Genomic DNA, 22,326 nt, shown 5'->3' with positions numbered 1-22,326 from the left:
TCTTAAGTATTGTATGTGTCCTGGGGAGAAAGCTTTGGGTAATAAACTGTATCTTCAATTGTCAAATTGTGTCAATATGGAAATATTTTCAAGATGTAAGCAATGTGCTTGAACGGTACACATCATTGACAAGTGAGTTATTTTCCCACGGTCTGGTACTGGTAGTCTAAGACCCTTTGTTCTAGTTTGAAGGTCTTTTTTTTTTTTTTTTTTTTTTTTTTATAACTCTCAAAGGTAAGGGAATCCTTTAAAAAGGATGACAAGTGTTTTATAAAGGTAGGCCATGCCATAAGAAAACTAAATGATAAGTATTGGTAACTAATAGAAGCTACAGCTCAAAAATAGCGTGGTAGAGAAACAGCTGAGGTTATTTTGACAATTATAATATGAATTTTATTAGTAGATTGACTAAAATGTAGAAAATAATGTTAGTGAAAATGTGTACTTAACGCTATTTCCCTCACTTAGAATGTTATGCACTAAAATACTAATTTGCTCTTTTTATTACTAACTAAAAATATAATCACATGAAAACAATGACTAAATTTCTTACAGGGTTATATTTCCTTTAAAAAATTACCTTATAATATCCACATCTACCATGTGGCTTTTCATACTCTTCATGTATTTATACTACATTTTTCCATATTAAAGAAATGGTGTTTTTCTGCAACAGTTTTGCTTTGAAAGTATCACTCATTGTAACATGTATTTCCATTGCTTTATTTCAAAATATGTTCAATCAAATTCAGCATTTATAACCTTTTACAGAAATTGTTTTTAAATATTCCATTAACTTTCTGTCAGAATAATACATACTATTTCACTTTACATTTTAAGCACCAAGATAAATCATTTTCTCCAGCTGAAAGAAGTCCTATTAACATGGTTTTGTTTGTTTGTTTTTAACAATAAAGATTACTGTATTTATGTCTAATCCCGAATATCATTATTCAGTATTTGGAAATCTTTGTGCCTGTGGCCAACTCTGTAAGTCTTTGTAGATTAAAATGAATACTTAAAATAACATTTAAAGAAAACAGACGATAAGTCAATAGGCAGAGCCCTTTATTCTTACAAGGATTGAATTCATTATGGATTTTACTTCAAAAATGTTTTTCTTTTTATTAAAGAAAAAAGAAATCTTTGTCCTTCCTTTTGTCTATAATCAAACAAATAGTAAATAAAAAAGTACTTCACAATTTGAGCATGTCATTTTTATTCTTTAAGAGGAAATCTAAATTTTTAGAAATCAAATAGTAAGTTTTACAAAGGATACATTTTAGTAAGGTTAATGTTGTGACTAAGGCTGAATTAACTATAATGATCCCAGTATGTAAATGCTTTCAAAATGGAACCAATTCCATTTTCTTTCATTGGGATTTTAAATCTTTATTTGTATAAGAGGTTTGGGTTGATTGTAATGAAAGTCTTATTTAAAGAAATTCTAAAAAATACTTTTCTTGATAGGAAAATGAGATTATCAAATATCTAGAAATTGTAAACAAAATTTTTCTCCATGGTTCTACTATTACCATTAATATTCTATATTTCAAGCTCCAACATCCATTCTTTTATCCAAAAACATGTATAAGATAATATTCCAGATACTGATGGTAATTGGTGAACAATGCAGATAAAATCCCTGCCCTCTTAGAATTCATATTTTGCAAGTTAGTGAGAGAAATATACAATAAAATAAGATATTTTTAAATACAGTAAATACTAAGCAGAAAACAGGTTAATATGTACATAAGTAACTAATGTACTTTAAAAGTATCATGAAAGATAAAACAGTAATTATGAGAAAGTATTCCTCAGGAAATGATCAAGGCTTCAGGTGCAATGTGACATCTGTTTTGAACTAGGGATGAATAAAATTTGAAATGTATAGGCGGGGTGTGGTGGACGTAGGCAAATTTACTCCAGTTGAAAGAGAGTCAAAGAAGCAAGAAACAGAGACTGAGATGTAGGAGAGCTTAGCTGGACAGGTCACAGCACATCAGAACAGTTTAGTTAAAATTTACTGTTATCTTAATATCATAGTAAGTTATCTTAATATCATAGATATCATAATATCTATACTAAGTGCTCTGATGCTCACACCCTCATCAGGCAGGTACTATTATTCATATCATTCCTTGAGATTAAGTAACATGCTTAAGATTATACTTGTATAGCTAATAATTTCATGGAGCCTAAATTTAGATCCAGGCTGTCTGTCACCAAATCCCCACAATCTCAAACAATGCAGTAAATTCTTAGGTTTGGTTTTTCTAAAGATATGTTTATTCTGTTTTCATAATTGAAGGGTATTTTGACTGGGAGGGATTTCTAGGTTGACAGTTATTTTCTTACACTCTATTATGATGTATGTCCACTGGGTTCTTGCTTCCACTAACAGGGAGTAAGTTGCGAGTCTTACTGTCCCTTTGAAGGTAATTTGTCTTTGTTCTTTGGCTGCTTTTAAGATTTATTATTTTCCCTTCATTTTCAGCAATTTTAACTTAGATAAAATTGTCTTTGTATTTGTTCTGTATAGGTCCAGAAGGTTTTCTAAATCTGTACTTACTATCTTTTTGTCATTGGAAAATCCCACAGTAATTTTTCAAGCATTCCTCTTATCCAATCTCTCTATCCTCTCTTTTTGGTACTCCAATTAAATATATATTGTCTCTTTTTATTATTTCCCACATTTCGCTTGTTTGCTTTTTTGACTTCTCTGTCTTTTTTGATTCATATACTTCAGTCTGGATATTTATCTCTAGCCAGTTCACTAATCCTCTTCTAAAGTTTCTGTTATTAAAATAATTAATTAAATCATTAAATTTCAGGTTGTTATAATTTTCAAGTTTAGAGTTTTTGTCTCTTTTAAAGATTCTAGGTTTGTAGTGTGATTCCCTATTTGTTTTTTTAATACTCTTGTGCATACCAATCATAGTTATTTTAAAGTCTCTATCCAATAATCACATTGTCTGGAGAGTCTTTCTCTACTGTCGGTATTTCTTTTGACTTTTCCCATCAGCACTTCTTTTAATATTTTAGTGAATAATGAACATTTAACTCAAACATTAAAAAGTTCTATCTAATGTCAACATTCTCCAAAACAGATTTAGTTTTTTTTCTGGTAGCCAGATAGAATACAAACGGTGACCTAATTTACTCAAGTAGATGACCAGGTAGAATACCTAATGACCTAATTTTAAATACCTAGATGACCTAATTTTTAGTATGGTCTGGGCTGAGTTTTTTGCTGGTTTGTCCTTACTTTAGATTGTGGAATTTAATTGGGATCCAGAAGTGTTTAGTAGGCCCTAAACTCCAACCTTTATCTTCCCAGCACCACTACACTACTGAAGCTTTGCTTTTGGGTAGTTTCACATTACCAATGTAAGGTTAGGAGGGAACAAACACTCTAAAGGATATTGCTCATTAAATTTTGGGCTCACTTCTTTGCTCTTCTCTTCGTGGACTTATCTTCTCCACCAAGCCGAATGCTAGTGTTTTCTTTTCATTCAAGGAGACTGCTGTAAGCTCCAGCTATTTATTTCTGCTTAGCTCCTATTTATCTTGGTACAAGTAGGCAAATATTGTGGCATGAAAAGTAGAGTTAAATGTGGTATACCTTAATCTGCTTCCCTTTTCTCTAGAATTTAGATCTAATCTGCCTTGGTTGTTCTTCTAAGAATTTAACATTTGCTCTGTTTGACAGGGATTTTTGTTTGTTTTATTATTTTGTAGATAGCTTATATTAATATAAGGATTTTTCCATTAAGTTCTCATTTGCTAAGAGAATTTTCATGAATGTGTATTGAATTTTATAAAACATTTTTTTCTGCATCAGTAATGATCGAACCATTTTTTCCTTCTTTAATAGACTTTTTATTGTGTTGAAACATACTTGTAGTTCTGCGAAAAAAACAAAAACAAACAAAAAAACCCAACTACCAGCTCATTATATAATGTATGTTGAAGATATTGTTAGATCCAACTACCTACATTTATTTTATTTTTAATTTTTAAATCATAAATGAGATTAGCTGAGTTTGCATTTCTTGCTATATGTTTGCTAGATTTTGGTAACTTGGTTTTACTAGTCTCAAAAAATAAGTTAAGCAATTTCCTCTGTTTTTCTGTTCACCACACCTATTTGACTTAAGAAAGAAATTAAAAATTTGGGAGTAATTTTCTTTGCATCTGTGTAGTTGACTGCCAATCTCCCTACTTTGGAGCATTTTTGTACATCTACTGGTTTAAGCATGTTTTTCTAGTTTTTCTTGAGTCAATTTTCCTAACTGATATTTTCTCATGTTTGTTCATCAAATCCAAATTTGTGGCTTGTAAGTGGCACATAGCTGAATTCTCTTGCTCCTTCTCTGCTTTTTTCCTAGCCTAATAATTGTTATCTTCTGTTAGGTGGTTTAATTTGTTTACACAAACAATGTGTAGATGAATATTTCTGACCCAGTTGCAGTACTTTCTGCCTGTTACACCTTGGCATCATCAGATCTAGGTTGGTATGCTTAGAGGTAATGGCCGTTACTAATTGATGGTAATTATTTGTCACTATGCTAAGCATATTATACTCATTACTGAATGCAATGCTCAGAAAAAGCTCATGAAGTAGATGTCATTTAGTACTTTACATATGTGAGGCTTAGACAACTTCAGTAAGTTATTTAGAGTAGTTAATTAGGTTAGTAGATGTGGTAGGCAAAATTATAAAATGGCTCCCAGGATTCCAAGCTTCTGATATACATGCCCTATAAAATCTCCTGTCCTTGAGTATGGGTACAACCTGTAAATATAAGATATGACTACCATGATTATGTTACATTGCACAGAAAAACAAATTTTATAGATGTAATTAAGGCCTCCAATCAGTTGACTTTGATTTAATCGAACATGCGATTTTCCTGGATGGGGCTGACCTAATTACATGGGACTTTAAAGAGACAAGAAACAGTAGCAGAAGCTATCCTGTTGTGTTTGAAGAAGCGAATGGCCCATGTATCAAGGATACGAGAAAAATTTCTGAATGCTGAGAGTAGTTCTTGCCTGATGGCTAGCAAGAACATGCAGACCTAAGCTCTAGAGCCAGAATGAAATGAATTCTGCTGTAACCACTGAACTTGGAAGAGAATTCCAAGCCCCAGTTGAGATCACTGCCCCAGTCAATACCTTGATTTCAGCCTGATGAGGGCATAAGTAGAGGATTCTGGTAACTTACATTTGCACACTGACCCGTGGAAACTGTGAGATAAGTTTATGTCATTTCAAGGCACTAAATTGTGATAATTTGTTATGCGGCAATAGAAAACTAATACATTAAACATGCTAGAAATTTAATAAGCAGCAAAGATGGTGTTCAAACTTAATCTCTCTAACTTCAAAATTTGTATTCATAATTATATCATCCTTCTTATATTACATTTGTTACTGATAAGGGATTTAAAATATCTGGGAAACTAAACTACTACATGGTTCATCCATTGTAACCATCAAACCTGGTCTCTTTGTCTTCTGTCCCACTTGCTATAGAGTCCACAATGCTAGATTTCTGTCATCTTTTATCATCTTTTGTCATCCTTGTCTCCTTTTTAAAAAAAATTTTAACTTCTCAATATACAATGTAGTTTATTTTCGTGTCCCTTTACCCATTCCTCTTTCCCCCTTCCTTGTCTCCTTCTTATCTGCGTATTTTCAAACTACAAGTTTTTTATCTGAATATGGCAGGAAGAGTAATGCTTACTTTCTAAAATAATGAGTATCCAATTTGAAAAATCATGCAAACCTTTATTCATTTTGGCAAATACATTTTAAATATATTCCCCTCTTTCACCAAAACTGGCTAGAAATATTATTATTTCAATATTTATATATTTATTTATTTTTAAGTGTAATTTTGTTATTTAATGCCAAGGAATGTGGGTTTAAAAAACAGTATGTTACCTTTAATTACTATTTAATATTACTATTAAAATTACTTTTCAAAGTTGCGTGGGAAACTGCTTTGCAACAAGAATGCTTCTGAATTCATAAAAATGCTTTGAATCAAGACACTGATGACTAGAAACAAACTGTATTTCCAGTTCTAGCTAATAATCGTTACTGCTTTCTTCAACATTTATATTTTTAAATGTTTAAAATTTTTTAAAAATTCTATTATTGTTTTATGTTTCCTTTTCCTTCAGCTTCATCAGATCTGGAGATCACTGTTGTGGTACCTGACACTTTAACGATAATTATACCCTTAAATTGATGATAATTTTCTACTCTTAAATCATAAAGAATACCAATAATTATTAACTTTTAAGGAATATGTAGATTTAATGGGAAAGAAATTTGACTGGCTTTATGACTCACTCGCTAAATTTATTTTAAAGTATTGCCGAGTTATCAAAATTGAAATGATTACTATGCTTATGCTTTTATCTTTACAGAAGTGATTCATACCTATTACGAAGTGAAATTTTAGAACATAACTAAAGGGCTCCATAACTTGTTTCACAGATCTTATGCACACACCATTTATTCTTCTCTCCCCTGACCCCACTGCTGAGTGGGGTGGTTCTCCTCCGTTCACCACAGCTGACCTTATCTTGCCTACTGTAGAATTGCTTCTATTTCAAACAGCATATTTATAAGACAAAATCATTACACTCAATAAGTAAGGACTCTTTTAATGCTTACAAAAAATAAAAAGGAACAAAATAAGCCAAAAACAATCAATGAAAACTGTGAATGTTACCACACTCATGGACGAAGGAGTACAGCACATGAGGAAATTGCTGCTACAACCCAACAAACCATGGGTACTATTAATGAATACTGAGTGAAGAATTAGTGCGTGTGTCAGAAATAATGCCTAATTTTGACAGTAGGGTGGCTCTCAGTACTATTCCTCTGCTTTCCAGCTGCTTATGAGGCATTGGAAACCAATTGGCCTTGTTAAACCAAAGCTTGATACTGAGTCGAACTTTTCAGACATTTGAATTATTGTAATCTAAATGCACATACATGAAGCATGCATTTATTTGTTTTTCTGGTTAAGGTTGTTTCACAAAGTTGCTGTCCACATTTAGCAAAGCTATAAATATATAATTTTTTTTGAAACTGTTTTGGTACTAACATCTTTTACACTATTTTCCCTATCATATTTATTCTTTGTTAATGCAACCAACTTTAATTAAGTGTCTACAGGGCACTAGTCCCATTCAAGATGCTGGATGTATTAAACTGTATTAAACATTCTCTAATCTCAGGGAGCTCTAGCTCCTCATACTCATATATGTGTTTATACCTAAAGATTTCTTAACTCCATTCACAAATGGGAAAACTGTTTTGGTATCATCTAGCACAGCTCTGTACAATGGAAATGCAATGAGAATCCACATGTGTAATTTAACTTTTTTAGCAGCCACATTAAAAAGTTAAAAGAAACGGGTGAAATTAATTTTAATATGTTTGGTTTAAGACTTTATAATTAAACTGTTACCACTTCAAGATGTAAGTAATAAAAATCATTAGTGAGGTATTGACATTTCTTTTTTTATACTAAATTTTCAAAATCTAATGTGTATTTTATATTTATAGACAACTCAATTGGTGCCAGCCTCATTTCAATGCTCTGTAGCTACATTTGCTCCAGTGGCTACTGAATTGAAAAGTGCAGATCTAGATAACGGTTAATATTTATCTGAGCATTTTTCATAATGCTATATCTAGATCATCTAAATATAAGACCCTTATTCTTCAAAATTATTTTTCAAGTTGAAACTATTGCCCCACAGTAATTTGAGGTGTTTTGTTTGTTTGCTCAATACTGGGAAAGCAAAATTTTACTTCTAGCATTTTAAATAATGTTGTTATAGGTCAAAGCTATCCTTTAGAAAAATATATGTAAAGTCTTACAATTTCAATTGATCAACAGCAATGAAATTTATATAAGTTAATTATTTGTTAGTAACACCACACAGCCATCAGAAGTTTCTGTTGTAGTTATATTTTTTGACTTGTAAGCTGGTTGCTGATAGCAAATTTAGTTCTTTAGTTCACACCACTAAACATATTACTAACACACTATTTTTCTTTAAAAATATTAGAATGAGAGTACTGCATTATGAGCATAATATGTAAGATTTTAATATATAGATTTCATTGACATACTGCAAAATTTTATTGAATTAGATACTAAAGAAAACTGTTCACACAGTTTTTAAAAGTACCTAGACATTTTGGGGGAGCATTAACATTCCCCTATAGAAACTTACTGAGAGATCAAAATAGCCAAGAGTAATATGCAGATTATAGGTTTAATAGTAACTAAAAGTTGTATAATGCTTTTATTCCCTTAGAGTTACCAGTGTGTGTGCCTGTGTGGTTGGGAAGGAAATTTTTGTGAACAAGAATCCAATGAGTGCAAAATGAATCCTTGCAAGAACAATTCCACCTGTATTGACCTTTACAAAAGCTATCGGTGAGTAATATATTTTCAGTTTTCTTCATGAAATTACTTGGAGTGCTTAGTGTCCTTGGGATGCATTCAGACATTATTTTCACTTTATATTCATTTAATTAAAATAACCACCCAGAGATGAGGAGCCATTCTCTGACAAGATAGTGTCACATTTATTTGAAATTTGCAAATACCAAAGTCCAGATGTCACATCAACAAAATAATAAACAAAGTTTAAGTTGGAAATGCAATTTCCAAATGTGGCACATGTTACAAATACATTTGCTTTTTAAAAATATGCTTTTGTCATCTCAGCATTGTTTTCGATCCTTCCATGCAGAATGAGATGTGCCACATTATGACAAAGAAGGAGGGGGTCCATTTAATTAAAACTTGAAATTTATTACCTATAGATTATTATGAGTTCAGATTATTTCAGTAAAATTATTGATAAATTTTCCAACATAAATTATCCACATATTTTGTAATTCAATTGTATTAATTAGCTTAGATGAGAAGGAACTCATTAGTCTGAAGGAACTCTGAATAGAAATTCTGAGTAGCTACTTCTATCATTCCACAAGCTTAATAACCAAATATATATTGGTAAATAGCTTTTGTTCCTTGACATGTTCTGTATAAATAATAAATCTCAAGTAAATGCAAGCTCTGGAGTATTGTAACTGGAATGCTTGTCTTCTTGTTACAGGAGCAGATAAATTGAACACAAAGACAGTCAGATGATTATTTTCCAGGATGTCCTCTAAAATAACTCATATGCTTTCTTTTGCTTTGGAATTATAGTTGAGAATTCTTGATTATATCATGCATATGAGGATTTCCACAAATGTTTCTCATTTTTGGTGATTAAAGTGGAATATTTGACCATACTGATCAACAGTAGTCAGATAAATTAATTAAAAGGGAACTTTGACATAGCTGGCAATAGTGAGTTGATATCTTAATGATGGGAAGAAAAAAATAAATAATTTTGGTAATGTAGAAAACCTCACAATATTGATATTAGTTTCAAAATATACAAAAATATAAAAACCCAGAGCTATTTTCATGACATTATCAATTATTAAAATTGATATATTATCACAAATTGATAATAATAGCATCTCCATCTACAGAGTGGGGGAAATAACTGTTGATGGGGTATGAACAAAAATTTTATAGTAATCTAAATTTTTTAAAAATAAGTCTATTAACTATTACCTGCAATAAATACTATCAATTATCCAGTATTTCTTTTTTGAGACTTGATACACATATGTACTTTTCCACATCATCTCTTTCTTTAATTCCAAAAGCTAATTTGTGTATGCATGCGTTGATGCTGTCAATAGCCACCAGACAAACACCATGTGTTTGAACCTGTAGCTTCAAACCCATGGTTGAATAAGTTGGGTTTATAACTCATTGCAACAAGGGAAAACACACACCATGTAGAACCATAGGCCAACTTGGTAAAAGGGTGTTAGAAAGTACTTATCGGTTTGAGCTTGTGACATGTGTTTTGGGGGAGGATTTCAGAAAGTGGAGCTTTACTCTGGGTAGGATATTGTCAGGAAAGGGCAGAATTCTATGATTCAGTTCATAATAAATTTTGTCAAGAAAAATGGAAGTCAAGGCAAGAGTGAAAGCCAATTTTTTGTAAAGAAGCAGCAACCTTCATACCAGCCATGAAAAGAGAATGTTTTCTTATTCTTTTGGTTGGATGATATTCATGTTTTTGTTTCTCTTCAGATATGATTATAGGGTAGTCTTGTTTTTGTTATGATCCATCAGGTTCATAGAGTGACCTTGTCTGATATTGATGTTTTATGAAATTGTCTGCTGAAATGCTCAACAGGAAAACACCAGGATCTAGCTGTAAAACGACTTTATAGTATCTGGCTAGCCCCTGGATATCTTGGGCATCAGGAGCTGCTTTTATCTTTCTCAAAATACAGTCATACATATGTGTGAAATACATAAATACACACACATATGTGTGTGTGCATATATATGTATGTGTGAATAATAATTCCATGTTGGACAATAAATTAATATTTGAGTCCTCAAATTTTATTTGCTGTATGCTATAAGAGTAACATACTTTGGACAAATAGCTGGACAAACATATTGTGTGTATGTATGTGTGTATGAAATGCATCACTTATATTTGTCCACCTATTTGTCCAAAATATGTTACTCTTATAGCATACATCTAACAGAATGTGAGGATTTGAGTATTAATTTATTAGCCAATATGGTATTACTTTTACTTTAATAAAAATGTTGCTTTTTATACAGAGGTTTTTAAGATTGAAACAAAAACAACAAAAATATATAAGCCTTAATTAAAATACACTATAATTTAAGATTCATAAGTTATAATCAGTCTGCCTGGCACTACTAATTGTGAATTCCTGATGACTTAAATTTATTAATGTGTCAAAAGACTCTGTCACTTAAATTAACACAAACTCTCTTCATCATTTTATCATTCTTGTTATTTGGGTAGGTTGCTGACTTTATTTCCCAGATATTAGGTGCTGCATTTCTTCCTGGGTGTAAAAATAGAAGTCCAGCTGAAATAGGCTTTCTGATGTGTTTCTTCTTTCTGATTGTAAATTAACATGAATGCTATATTCACATTGGTTTTATTAGATTATAAGGAGAGCACATCACTAAATATGCTATCAATGAGGTGAACATCATTTGCATATTACATATGTTATATATAAATATGGTGTCTTACTATATATGAACTCCTTTACCAAGTTATCTCTTTCTATAATAACTTTATTGAGATATAATTCACGTACAATTCAATTTACCCTTTTAAAGTGTATAATTCAGTAGTTTTTAGTTCAAGTATTTATAGAGAAGTACAACTATCATCACTATCTAATTTAAAAATATTTTCATCACTGCAAAAGAAACTCATATCTATTAGCCGTCTCTCTTCATTCTCTTCTATGCCCAGGCCCTTGAAATCACTAATCTACTTTCTGTCTCTATGGATTTGCCTATTCTGGACATTTCACACAAATGGAATCATATAATATACGGTCTTTGTGATGGGTTTATTTCCCTTAGCCTAATGTTTTTAAAATTTATGTTGTAGCAAGTATCAGTACTTCATTCCTATTTTATGGGCAAATACTATTACACTGTATGGTTATACCACATGTGTTTATGCTTCAGTTGATTAACATGTAGATTGTTTCTACTTTTTTGGCTGTTACGAATAATGATGCTATAAACACGTATGCACAAGTGTGTGTATGGACACATATTCTCAGATCTTTTGAGTATACAGCCAGGAGTGGAATTCCTGAATCATACAGTAAACTCTAACTTTCAGAGGAACTTCCAAACTTTTTTTCCAAATGAATGTACTATTTACAATCCTGCCAATTTCTCCACACCTTACCAATACTGATTGGTGTTTGTATTTTTAATTTATTTTTACTTTTTCAGTGGGTGTGAAGTGATATCACAGTGTACATTTATTTGCACATCCCTAAGGACGAATGATGTTGATCATCTTAAAATGTGCTTCTTTTACATGTGTATTTCTTCTTTGAGAATGTCTCTTCAAATTCTTTGTCCCCTTGGGAATTTTATTTTGAGGTAGAATTTTTTATATGTATTTTGGATACAAGTCCATTATCAGATGTGATTTACAAATATTTCCTCGCTTTCTGTGGGTTGTCCTTTTCTTATGGTATCCTCTGAGCCACAAACAATTTTAATTTTGACGAAGACCAATTGATCTGTTTTCTTTTGTTAATTTTGCTTTCTGTGCCATAGTTAAGAAACTATTGTCTAACTCAAGGTTACGATGATTTATCCTTGTATTTTCTTCTCAGAACTTTATATTTTTAGCTCATGTTTAGATATTATTCATATTCGTTTTGTTTTGTTTTGTTTTGGCACCTGGTGAGTACACAGATCCAAACCCTTCACCTTGGTGTTATAACGCCACACTCTAAACAACTGACCTAACCTGCCAGGCTTTGTTTTGAATTAGGTAACTTTCTGTGTGTGGTATAAGGTAAGAGTGCAACTTCAGTCTTCTGAACGTGGATATCCAGTTGTTGCAGGGCCATTCTTGAGAAGACTATTGTTTGCAAATTAAATTATATTGGTGCTTTTAAAAAAAAATCAATTGAATAAAAATGTAAGGGCTTGTTTCTGGACTCTTAATTCTATTCCATTAATCTATATCTCTCTTTATTCTAGTGCCATACTCTCTTACTGCAGCTTTTAGTAAGTTTGATATCAGAAAGTATGCATTCAATGTTCTTTTTGTTTGTTTGTTTTTTCCTATTTTGACTATACTGGGATCCTTGCATTTCTATGTGAATTTTAGTATCAACTTGTGAGTTTCTGAGAAAAAATGACAACTGGGATTTTGATAGGGATTGCATTGAATATGAAGATCAATTGAGAAAGTATTGCCATATCGATAATAATGTCTTCCAATACATGTTCATGAACTATCTTTCCGTTTATTTATGACTTTGATTTCTTTCAATCATATTTTGTAGTTGTCAGTGTACAGATTTAGTACTTCTTTTAAAATTCATTCTTAAGATTTTGATTCATTTTAATGTTATTTTAAATAAATTTGTTCTCTTAATGTCATTTTCAGATTGCTTTTCACTAGTGTATGGAAATACAACTGATTTCTGTATATTGATCATGTATGAGGGTATTTCGAAAAGTTCATGGAAAAAATGCAATTAAAAGTAATACAAATCTCTCCATGAACTTTTTCAAAGGACACTTGTAATTTGCAGTCTTGGTGAACTCACTTATTAGTTCTAGTTATTTAAAATGGATTATGCTAGGATTTTCTATATCTGATAATATAGTTTTGCTTCTACCTTCACAATCTTGATGATTTGTTTGTTTGTTTGTTTCATGTCTGGTTATGCTGACAACTTCCAGTACTGTGTGGAATAGAAGTGACAAGATGAGATATTTTTGTTTTTTTCCTGAGTTTAGGAGAAAAATCATGCAGTCTTTCACCATTAAGTAGTACATTAGCTGTGGATTTTTTATGGTGCATTTTATCAGATTCTGGAAGTTCCCTTCTATTTCTAGTTTGTTTGTTTGTTTTTTGAAAATGTGTTGGATGTTGTCAAATGCTTTTACTGCATCTGTCGATATGTGCAATTTGTCCTAGATTCTATTAATATGGTACATTGCCTTCAATGATTTTCCAATTTGAACCAACCTTGCATTTTTAGTATACATCCAATTGGTTATAGTGTATAATTCTTATTATAGGTTGCTGAATTCCATTTGCTGGTATTTCAATTCTGTATTCATGAGGGATATTGGTCTGTAGTTTTCTTTTTGTGTGTGTAATGTCTCTTCCTAATTTTGGTATCAGGGAAACACTGGCCACAGAGGATGTGTTGAAAACTTTTGGAAGAGTTGCAGAAGAATTGTAGTTAATTATTCTTTAAACATTTGGTAGAATTCACTGGTAAAGCCATCTGGTCCTGGCCTTATTTTGTCGGAAGTTTTTAAATTGCTAATTCAATGTCTTTGCTTGTTATGAGTCTATTGAGAATTTCTGCTTCTTTTTGAGTTAGTTCATTAGTTTTGGTCTTTTGGGCATCTCCAGCGGCCGCACGGGACCACAACAGGTTTTTCCTTTCCCTAGAGGTTTGGGGCCAAAGGGATTGCCCTTTTCTCTCCCCCAGAATACAGTGCGAAAAGAGATTCCAAGAGATGGTTGAGCACGCTACTGCTCTCCCAGATAGGGAACAAACACACACACATGCAGCGGGGGTTCTGTTAGGCAGTTCCGTTTATTGTAACACAAAAGATCATATTTATATGCTTAGCAGGCAGGGATTTCTAAGCTTAGGCCCATCCTTGAAAAGGTCAAATGAGCATGTGCCTTGCCCCTCTATGCTTAGCTCTCCCCCTTAACTTCCCTTGGTTGCCACCTTTTATCCGTTTAGGCCATCTGTTGTTTTTGCTTAGAAAAAGGGTGCAGTCCCGTATTGGTCTTTCTAGAAATGTGTCTATTTCATTTAGTTTATCTATTGTTTAATAGATAAAATTAAGGATATAGTAAAAGGATACAAATATATAAATATAATAAATTAATTAAAGTATATAATAAAAATTAAAACATAAATTAATAAAATAGTAATTGGGGTAAGAAAGTTTTCCTTATATTCTCAAGCTTTCAGTTTCTTCATCTAGAAAGTAGAACTAATACTAGTAGTTTCTCATAGGATTGTGGTCATAATTAAATAAAATTCTGTCTACAAAGTATTTACCTCAGTTCTTTATATATAGTATGCTTTAAATATCACAATATTTTATTATTCCTAGCATTTATCTTGTTTTCAAAAATATATGTATGGATATGACTAGAGTGAAATCTTACAAATGATGAATCTTTTTGAATATAGAGCTATCAATTAATTTACTTTTATATATTTACATCAAGTGAAGAACACTAAAAAGAGTTTACTTTATTTGTTCCTATGTAATTAAGTAAGAGCTTATTTAGTTAAGGTTTAGGGCTCTCTGTAGCTTCCCCACAAATTTCTATTGAGCACAAATTTCAGGAGTCTCAGTGAAGGATATATTGAATATTATATTTAATTTTGAGGAGTCATTGTAAAGAAAGCTTAATAAAATTGCAAATAAGATTCCTAAATTTCATACTATTTGAAGAAAATCATATTATGTGCCATAATGAATGCTTAAAATAGCATATTTTAATAGATCAAATGAGAATATTCCTTATGAAGGAAAATTTTAGGAAAATGAACATTTGCAGGAATATCAAATCTCTTTAGGTGATCTGTGTGTACTAAGTTACTGAACTACCTACATGTGTTCATTGCTCTAAACAACTGGAGTTAACATAGTTTAGTGTTTACACAGTTTCAAGACATTAAAAAGCAAATTGGGCTACGGATGTAATTTGAATGCTGACTGCAACCTGCCTTCTGCTATTCCTGGCACAGCTTAGAATTTAACTGCCTTCTTTATTTCTGATTTTTCTTTCCCCAAAGCAGAGTCAACAGCTTTAGCTACAGATGGGGCTCTGTACGGCAGTTATTGGACCCAGATGCCACACTCTGGAGCATGTTTTGCCAACAGCATCTGGCTCCTTTGCTGCCTGTGTAATTGGCATTCACGTTGATGCTCTGGCCAAATTTACTTATGGACACTGCATAACGTAGACTTTTAGACAACATGAAGGTTTGCTCCTGGTTGACTGTAGGAATTTTTTTCCCTTTTTTCAGTTTATATTTTATGACAATTTATACTAGATGTCTTAAATTATAAAGTACCGTGCATTAAAACATTTTATGTTTCTTATAAGGATATGTTTAGAAAATGTTAATGGATATGATAACTGTAAAAAACTTGAAATTGAATAAAATCTATGTTGATTTATATTTATTTAACATAGTGAATGAAACTATGAAAATTCTGGTGTGTTACTAGAATTTTTTTTTTTTTTTTTTTTTTTGCTTAATTTATACATAGAAATTCAAAGTGCTAATATGAAAGTGAAACCACACAAAATATTAATCCAGGAAGCAGCAGTCTATGGTACAATTTCTACCTTTAATATTTGAAAGATTTTTGACTTTGCAAAATCCAGACTTATGTACAAAATATGTGTGGGTATGTAGGTCTTTCACCCCCTTTTGGGATAACTGCACCATACTTTACAGATATAACATAGCCAATTTTTAATATTTTGAAATCATAACCTGTTATTTGAGGAATTAATTATATGTGCCTCTATACCTATCTATGTGTGTATATTTGTGGAATAAATTCCTAGAAGTGAAATTGCTGGATCAAAATGTGTCTTTATTCAAGATTTGGACAGATTTTATCAAATTATCTTTTGTACAGATTTAATATTACATTCATAGAAGCAATTAATGATACTACCTGTTAGAGACACTTACAGTTTATATCATCTTGTGGTAGAACAAATCTCTTAGGGCTTATTTATGCTCATTTGATATATGAGAGAACAGAGACATATTTTCAGTAACTTATGCAAAAATCACAGCATTGGCAAGTTGTGAATATAAATATCAAAACAAGGTCTATGTGACTTCAAATCCATGGTTTCCAATTGCTGTCATCTGGTCTTGCTTACAGTATAAAACCATACATATATTGCTATTGACTCCCCCTCAGTTCCCAAGAAAGAGCAGCCACCAGTGCAGTTCTAAATGAGTTTGTGAAACATTAATTATACTTTTCTCAGTGGAAAAGTTGGAAAATTACATAGTTTCAATTTCATCAAAAAAGACTAACTCAAGGAGTAAGTATACTTTCTTTGACAAGTGAATACATTCCATGACCAATTATAACTTTACAAATAGGTCTTAGAATTCACCAATGAAGTAAAATTACTTTTTTGATAACACTAGCATAAAGGAAGGAAAGGGTGAATCACAGTATCTTGTAATAAGGCTCTTATGTTATACATGAAGGACATTATATTATTTAAAGATATATAGTAATAAACTAAAAAGGTACTTTTAAAAAACTTTATTGAAACTAGATTGAAAGGAAGGAGGAAAGAGACAGTTTTATCACACGTCATGAACTTTCTCAGAAGAGATCAAATTCCTGTTTGTTTTCCACCTTTAAAAAGCACCCATTATCCCTCTGCATTACCTTCTCAGGCAATCTTTGGCATTCCTTGGCTTCTGTTGCTTCATGCTGATCTCAGCCTTCATCTTCTCATGCTGTTCTTCCTGTGCGTGTGTGTTGCTCTGCATCTACCTTTCCCCTTTTTATAGGGACACTAGTTGTATGGGGTTAGGACCCACCTAATTAATTTACTTTAATTGTATTGCCGTTGTAAAGACCCTATTTTTTAAAAATTTTACATTTGGAGGTCGTGGAGATTAGGACTTCAATATCTTTGGGGGGAAACAATTCAACCCATAACACCCTCTGATGTATTCTGAATTCAGATATTAAAACATTTCTTATGGCCCTGGAAGCCCAGAATTTCATAATTTAGCATAGCCATTCATAAAATCTGTTTAAATTTATTCACAGAGCTGTGTAGGAGCATATTCAGAAATTATTTTTATTATGTATAAAAGTACTTACAAAAAATTCAGTGTTAAATCATCTTATTATTTTATATAGAACCATAGTACAAAATCTAGATTGAATATGCTATTCTTATTATCTGTCGAATAAAAAAAATTTTTAAATTTAGAAAGTGTCATTGTCTTACAGTAGAATGTATGTTGTCTACTTTTAAAAGACGTTGACTTGGGCCGAGCCCGTGGCGCACTCGGGAGAGTGGCAACGCTCCCGCCGCGGGTTCGGATCCTATATAGGAATGGCCGGTGCACTCACTGGCTGAGTGCTGGTCACAAAAAAAAAAAAAAAAAAAAAAAAAAAGACGACTTGTTTTATGCAAAGTCCTAGAAATTACAAAATTTAAGAAAAAATGCAAAAACATAGCATAACAAAGCAAAATAAAAGTGATCCAGATATATTCAGAAATGGTTCATTAGGAATGAATTAAATAAATTAAAACCATCTGTCATTGTTTGCTTCATATTCAGTGTTGCATATGAGGGCAATGACTATGACAAGCACAAAATGTAAAATTTAGGATTATAGTATGTATTAGTCAGTCCATTTTGTGTTGCTCTAACAGAATACCTAAGACTGGATGATTTTATAAAGTAAAACAAAATTTATTTCTTACAGTTTCTGAGGCTGGGAAGTTCAAAGTCCATCTGCTGGTGGTGACAGTGACCCAGGGGTCTCACATTCCAACATGGTGGAAGCAGAGAGAGCCAAAAGAGAAAGACAGACTCTCTTCTTTTAAAGCCCTTAGAACCTCACCCATGACCACCATTTTTAATCCATTCACTAGGGCGTGGTCCTACAATACAATCACTTCTTCAAGACTCCACCTTTCAATTACCATAATAGGATTTTCTACCCTCTTAACAGCCACAGTGGGGGCTAAATTTCTAAAAACTTGGGAGACAGTTCAAGCTTCAATGAGTTTTGAGGGGACATAATTTAATTCACTACATAGTGTTTGCTAATAAAATTATTTTTTATTGAACTGTAGAGAAAAGGTAACAAGCAGTTGCCAAAAAAATAATAGTAATGTAAGTAGAAAATCTGTATTTTTCATTTATCTGAAAGGTGATTAATCAGAAATTGGTGTATTCTTGAAAAACAAAAGAACAAGTGATATAGTCAAGTACATGAGGCCCTGATTAGTTCTCATTTTTTTAAGCTGAGTTTTTCCTTACTGTTTCTTTTTTTCATTTTAATTGGGGGCGTGGTGGGAGCAATGTTTTAAAAGAAAGAACTTTCTCATAAGGCATTTAATTTTTTTTTTAGGCTTTATATTGTGATTACATAAAATATAAAGATCTTACATGTACAATTAGAAGACTTTTGGCAATTGTATTTTCCTGCACGACAACTACCATCAATATTAAAATATAGAACGTATCCATCACATCGAAAAGTTTCCTTATGAGCCTTTGTAGTTCATTTCTACCCTTCCTCTTCCTTCTATTTGTTGGTCTTTTGGAAATTTTGTTTTTGTAATTATATCCAAGTAAACAATTTGCAAGATACTAATTCATTCCTTTTAAAGTGAGAAAAACATTTATCTAAATATAAATTCAATATTATATTTAATATATTTATTTTATGTTCATCTTAACAAAGGGTTTTCATAGAATTTTTTTAAATTTGACTTTTATTATAACTATGGCCTGATGATGTAAAGATATTATTTCTATTTCATACATGAGAGTACCATTATATAGATCAGTTGGCTTTCCTCATTAAGTTATTAGCAGAAGGGATATAGAAGTTAGGACTTCTTTCTCCAGAACTCTTGAGACTTTCTGTTATTTCCAATTGTTACTTGGCATTCTTTGCCAACTTACTAATGAAATAGGTATTTGATGCCATGCTTTTTCTTTTACTGGAGAGTCTAGACATAAATTTAATGACAAAAATTTTGTGTCTACATTTATTATTTTAAATTGTTTCAGTCCACAGAATTGATCATGTAAGTAAATCTATAACTTTTCCTAGTGCATATCCAGGTAACTGAGAATTTGTATTGCTAGCTTTGTTTAGGGTTGTTTCTTTTTGTTGTAGGGAGCTTTTCTTCCCAGGTCAATACAAATGCTGAAATGGCTTTGATTTCAAGCAATTCTCAACTCTTTAAAACAGTATTGTTTGCAAATCCAAAATATACCCAAAAAGTTTTGTTCATAATATATACATTTCCTGAATACATCTTATAATATTATATATACATATATATATAGTCTGAAGATAAGATCATTATGAAGGCTACTGGAAGTGGATAAAGAAAATACATCTCCATATTCTTGGGTGCCTCTAAGAACATTTAAATATTTAATATATCTTAGGTACATTGAGCTATCAAGTTAAAATGTTTTAACATATTTGTTTTGCTAAATAATTTGCAGATATTTCAAATGCACACCCTGTGATACGTTAGTTTCCAAAATGATATGACAGCTTATATGCAGAAAATGCTTACGTAAAAATGAGGAATCTATATCATGGTTTTCTCCTAGATCTGTGTTTAGAGCACATTATTTGAGCTTATATATATATAATATATATATATAATTTATATATCCCCCCCCCACAAAGTTACTATGTTATATTACACTTTCAATTTTCATACAGAATCAGTTCAGGAGATGTCCATTAGAACATTTCTATATCTCTGGCAAAGCCATATTTGATGTTGTAGTTCATTGTGTTTCTCAATGTCCTATATAAAAAGATCTAAGCATAAAATTATTCTTTGGTTTTAAAATCAAAAAATATTATCCTTCTGCAGAGGAATGCTTTCTTTTGTCAGAAATTGTAATGTATATAGCCTAAATATTCTTCATATTTGGTCTCGATTTTCAAAGTAAATCACAACTAACACAATTTCTCCTACAGCAATTCTTTGCAAATACCAACCTTGTGTGGTCTCTCAACTTATTTACAAGTTTTAGGTATTATGTTTGTACCTAAATGTTTATTGAATGAGGCTGAGTTTAAGATTTGAAGCCACTAGAAGTATTTTGAAAAGTTTGAAAAGTGATTTTTTGAGTTCACTTCACATAAAATATACTAGGGTTCTAAACATTTCTCTATGTTTCTCAATAATACTCATAAAGCTGAGATTAGGACATTTACGGTGTTGTGGCAGGTCTTTAGATTTTGCTTTATGTAATGTTTGGGAATGCAGCTACTGTTTTAGCATATACACAAACTTGGAATAAATTACAAATATAAATGGATTTAAAATATTGTCAATAGGAAAAATAATAAATATAAATGGCTTCCAAAATAATTTCAATTTTAAAATTAATTAATTAATGGGCAAAAATGTCTGATTTTTGAGGGATTACATATAATGTACATTAATTATCTATTACTATGTTATTATGTAGCAGAGATTTATCCATTTCCTGCACATTTTCAAATTGGTTAGCACATAGTTGTTTATAATCATCTATAATGATTCTTTGTATTTCTCGATATCAGTTGTAAAGTCTCCTTTCAATTTCTGATTTTTCTTCTTTGGGTCATCTTTTTTAAGTTAGTCTAGCTAATGGTTTGTCTATTTTGTTTATCTTCTATAAAAATCATTTTTTGGTTTCATTGATCTATTGTATCATTTTTGATCTCTATTTCATTAGTCTTCCTTCTTCTTACCTCTTTCCATCAACTAATTTTAGGGTTGGGGAGTTCTTTTTTTTTTCTAGTTTTTTGAGGTATAATGTGAGGTTGTTTATTTGAAGTCTTTCCGTCCTTTTGATTTAAGCATTTATTGTAACAAAATTCCCTCTCAGTACTGCTTTTGCAGTATGACGTAGGTTTTGGTACGATGTGTTTTATTTTCATTAGTTACAAGAACTTTTTGATGTACTGTTTAATTTCTTCTTTGTTTAATTTCCATGTATTGGCACAGTTTCTAAAGTTTCACTTGTATTGATCTCTAGATTTAATACATTGTGGCCTGAACAGATTATTTTTTTAATTATATTTTATTTTGTCAATATACAATGTGGTTGATTATTGTGGCCCATTCCCTAAACCTCCCTCCCTTCTCTCTCTCCCCCCTCCCTCCCAACAACCTCATATCTGTTCATTTGTCATATCAACTTCAAGGAATTGTGATTGTTGTGTTTTCTTCCCTCCCCTCTGCAGTTTATTTGTGTTTTATTTATTTATTTTTAGCTCCCACAAATACAAGAACATGATATTTCTCTTTCTATGCTTGACTTGTTTCACTTAATATAATTCTCTCTAGGTCCATCTATGTTGTTGCAAATGGCAGTATTTCATTATTTTCATAGCAGAGCAGTATTCAGTTTTGTAGATGTATGACATTTTCCATATCCACTCATCTGATGATGGACATTTGGGCTGGTTCCAACTCTTATCTTTTGTAAAGAGTGCTGCAGCGAACATTGGGGAACAGGTATACCTTCAAATTGGTGATTTTCATTTCTTTGGGTATATTCCCAGTAGTGGGATAGCTGGGTCATATGGTAGATCTATCTGCAATTGTTTGAGGAACTTCCATACCATTTTCCGTAGAGGCTGCACCATTTTGCAGGCCCACCAACAGTGTATGAGAGTTCCTTTTTCTCTGAAACCTAACCAGCATTTATCATTCACAGTATTTGGGATATTAGCCATCCTAACTGGGGTGATATGGTATCTCAGTGTGCTTTTGATTTGCATTTCCTGAATGCTGAGTGATGTGGAGCATTTTTTCATGTGTCTGTTGGCTATTCATATATCTTCCTTTG

General features: G+C 31.7%; 1 protein-coding gene across 1 annotated transcript in view; it reads left to right on the top strand.

The window, feature by feature from the left end:
- EYS (eyes shut homolog) overlaps positions 1 to 22,326 on the top strand; it is a 1,675,061-nt gene that overhangs the window by 542,905 nt on the left and 1,109,830 nt on the right. Inside the window, 1 exon segment of the mRNA XM_063097631.1 lies at positions 8,358 to 8,479. Coding sequence (XP_062953701.1) covers positions 8,358 to 8,479 — 122 coding nt within the window.

This window comes from Cynocephalus volans, chromosome 5 (genome assembly GCF_027409185.1).
Source record: "Cynocephalus volans isolate mCynVol1 chromosome 5, mCynVol1.pri, whole genome shotgun sequence".
Taxonomy (NCBI): domain Eukaryota; kingdom Metazoa; phylum Chordata; class Mammalia; order Dermoptera; family Cynocephalidae; genus Cynocephalus; species Cynocephalus volans.
This window is presented reverse-complemented; position numbering and strand designations above follow the sequence as displayed.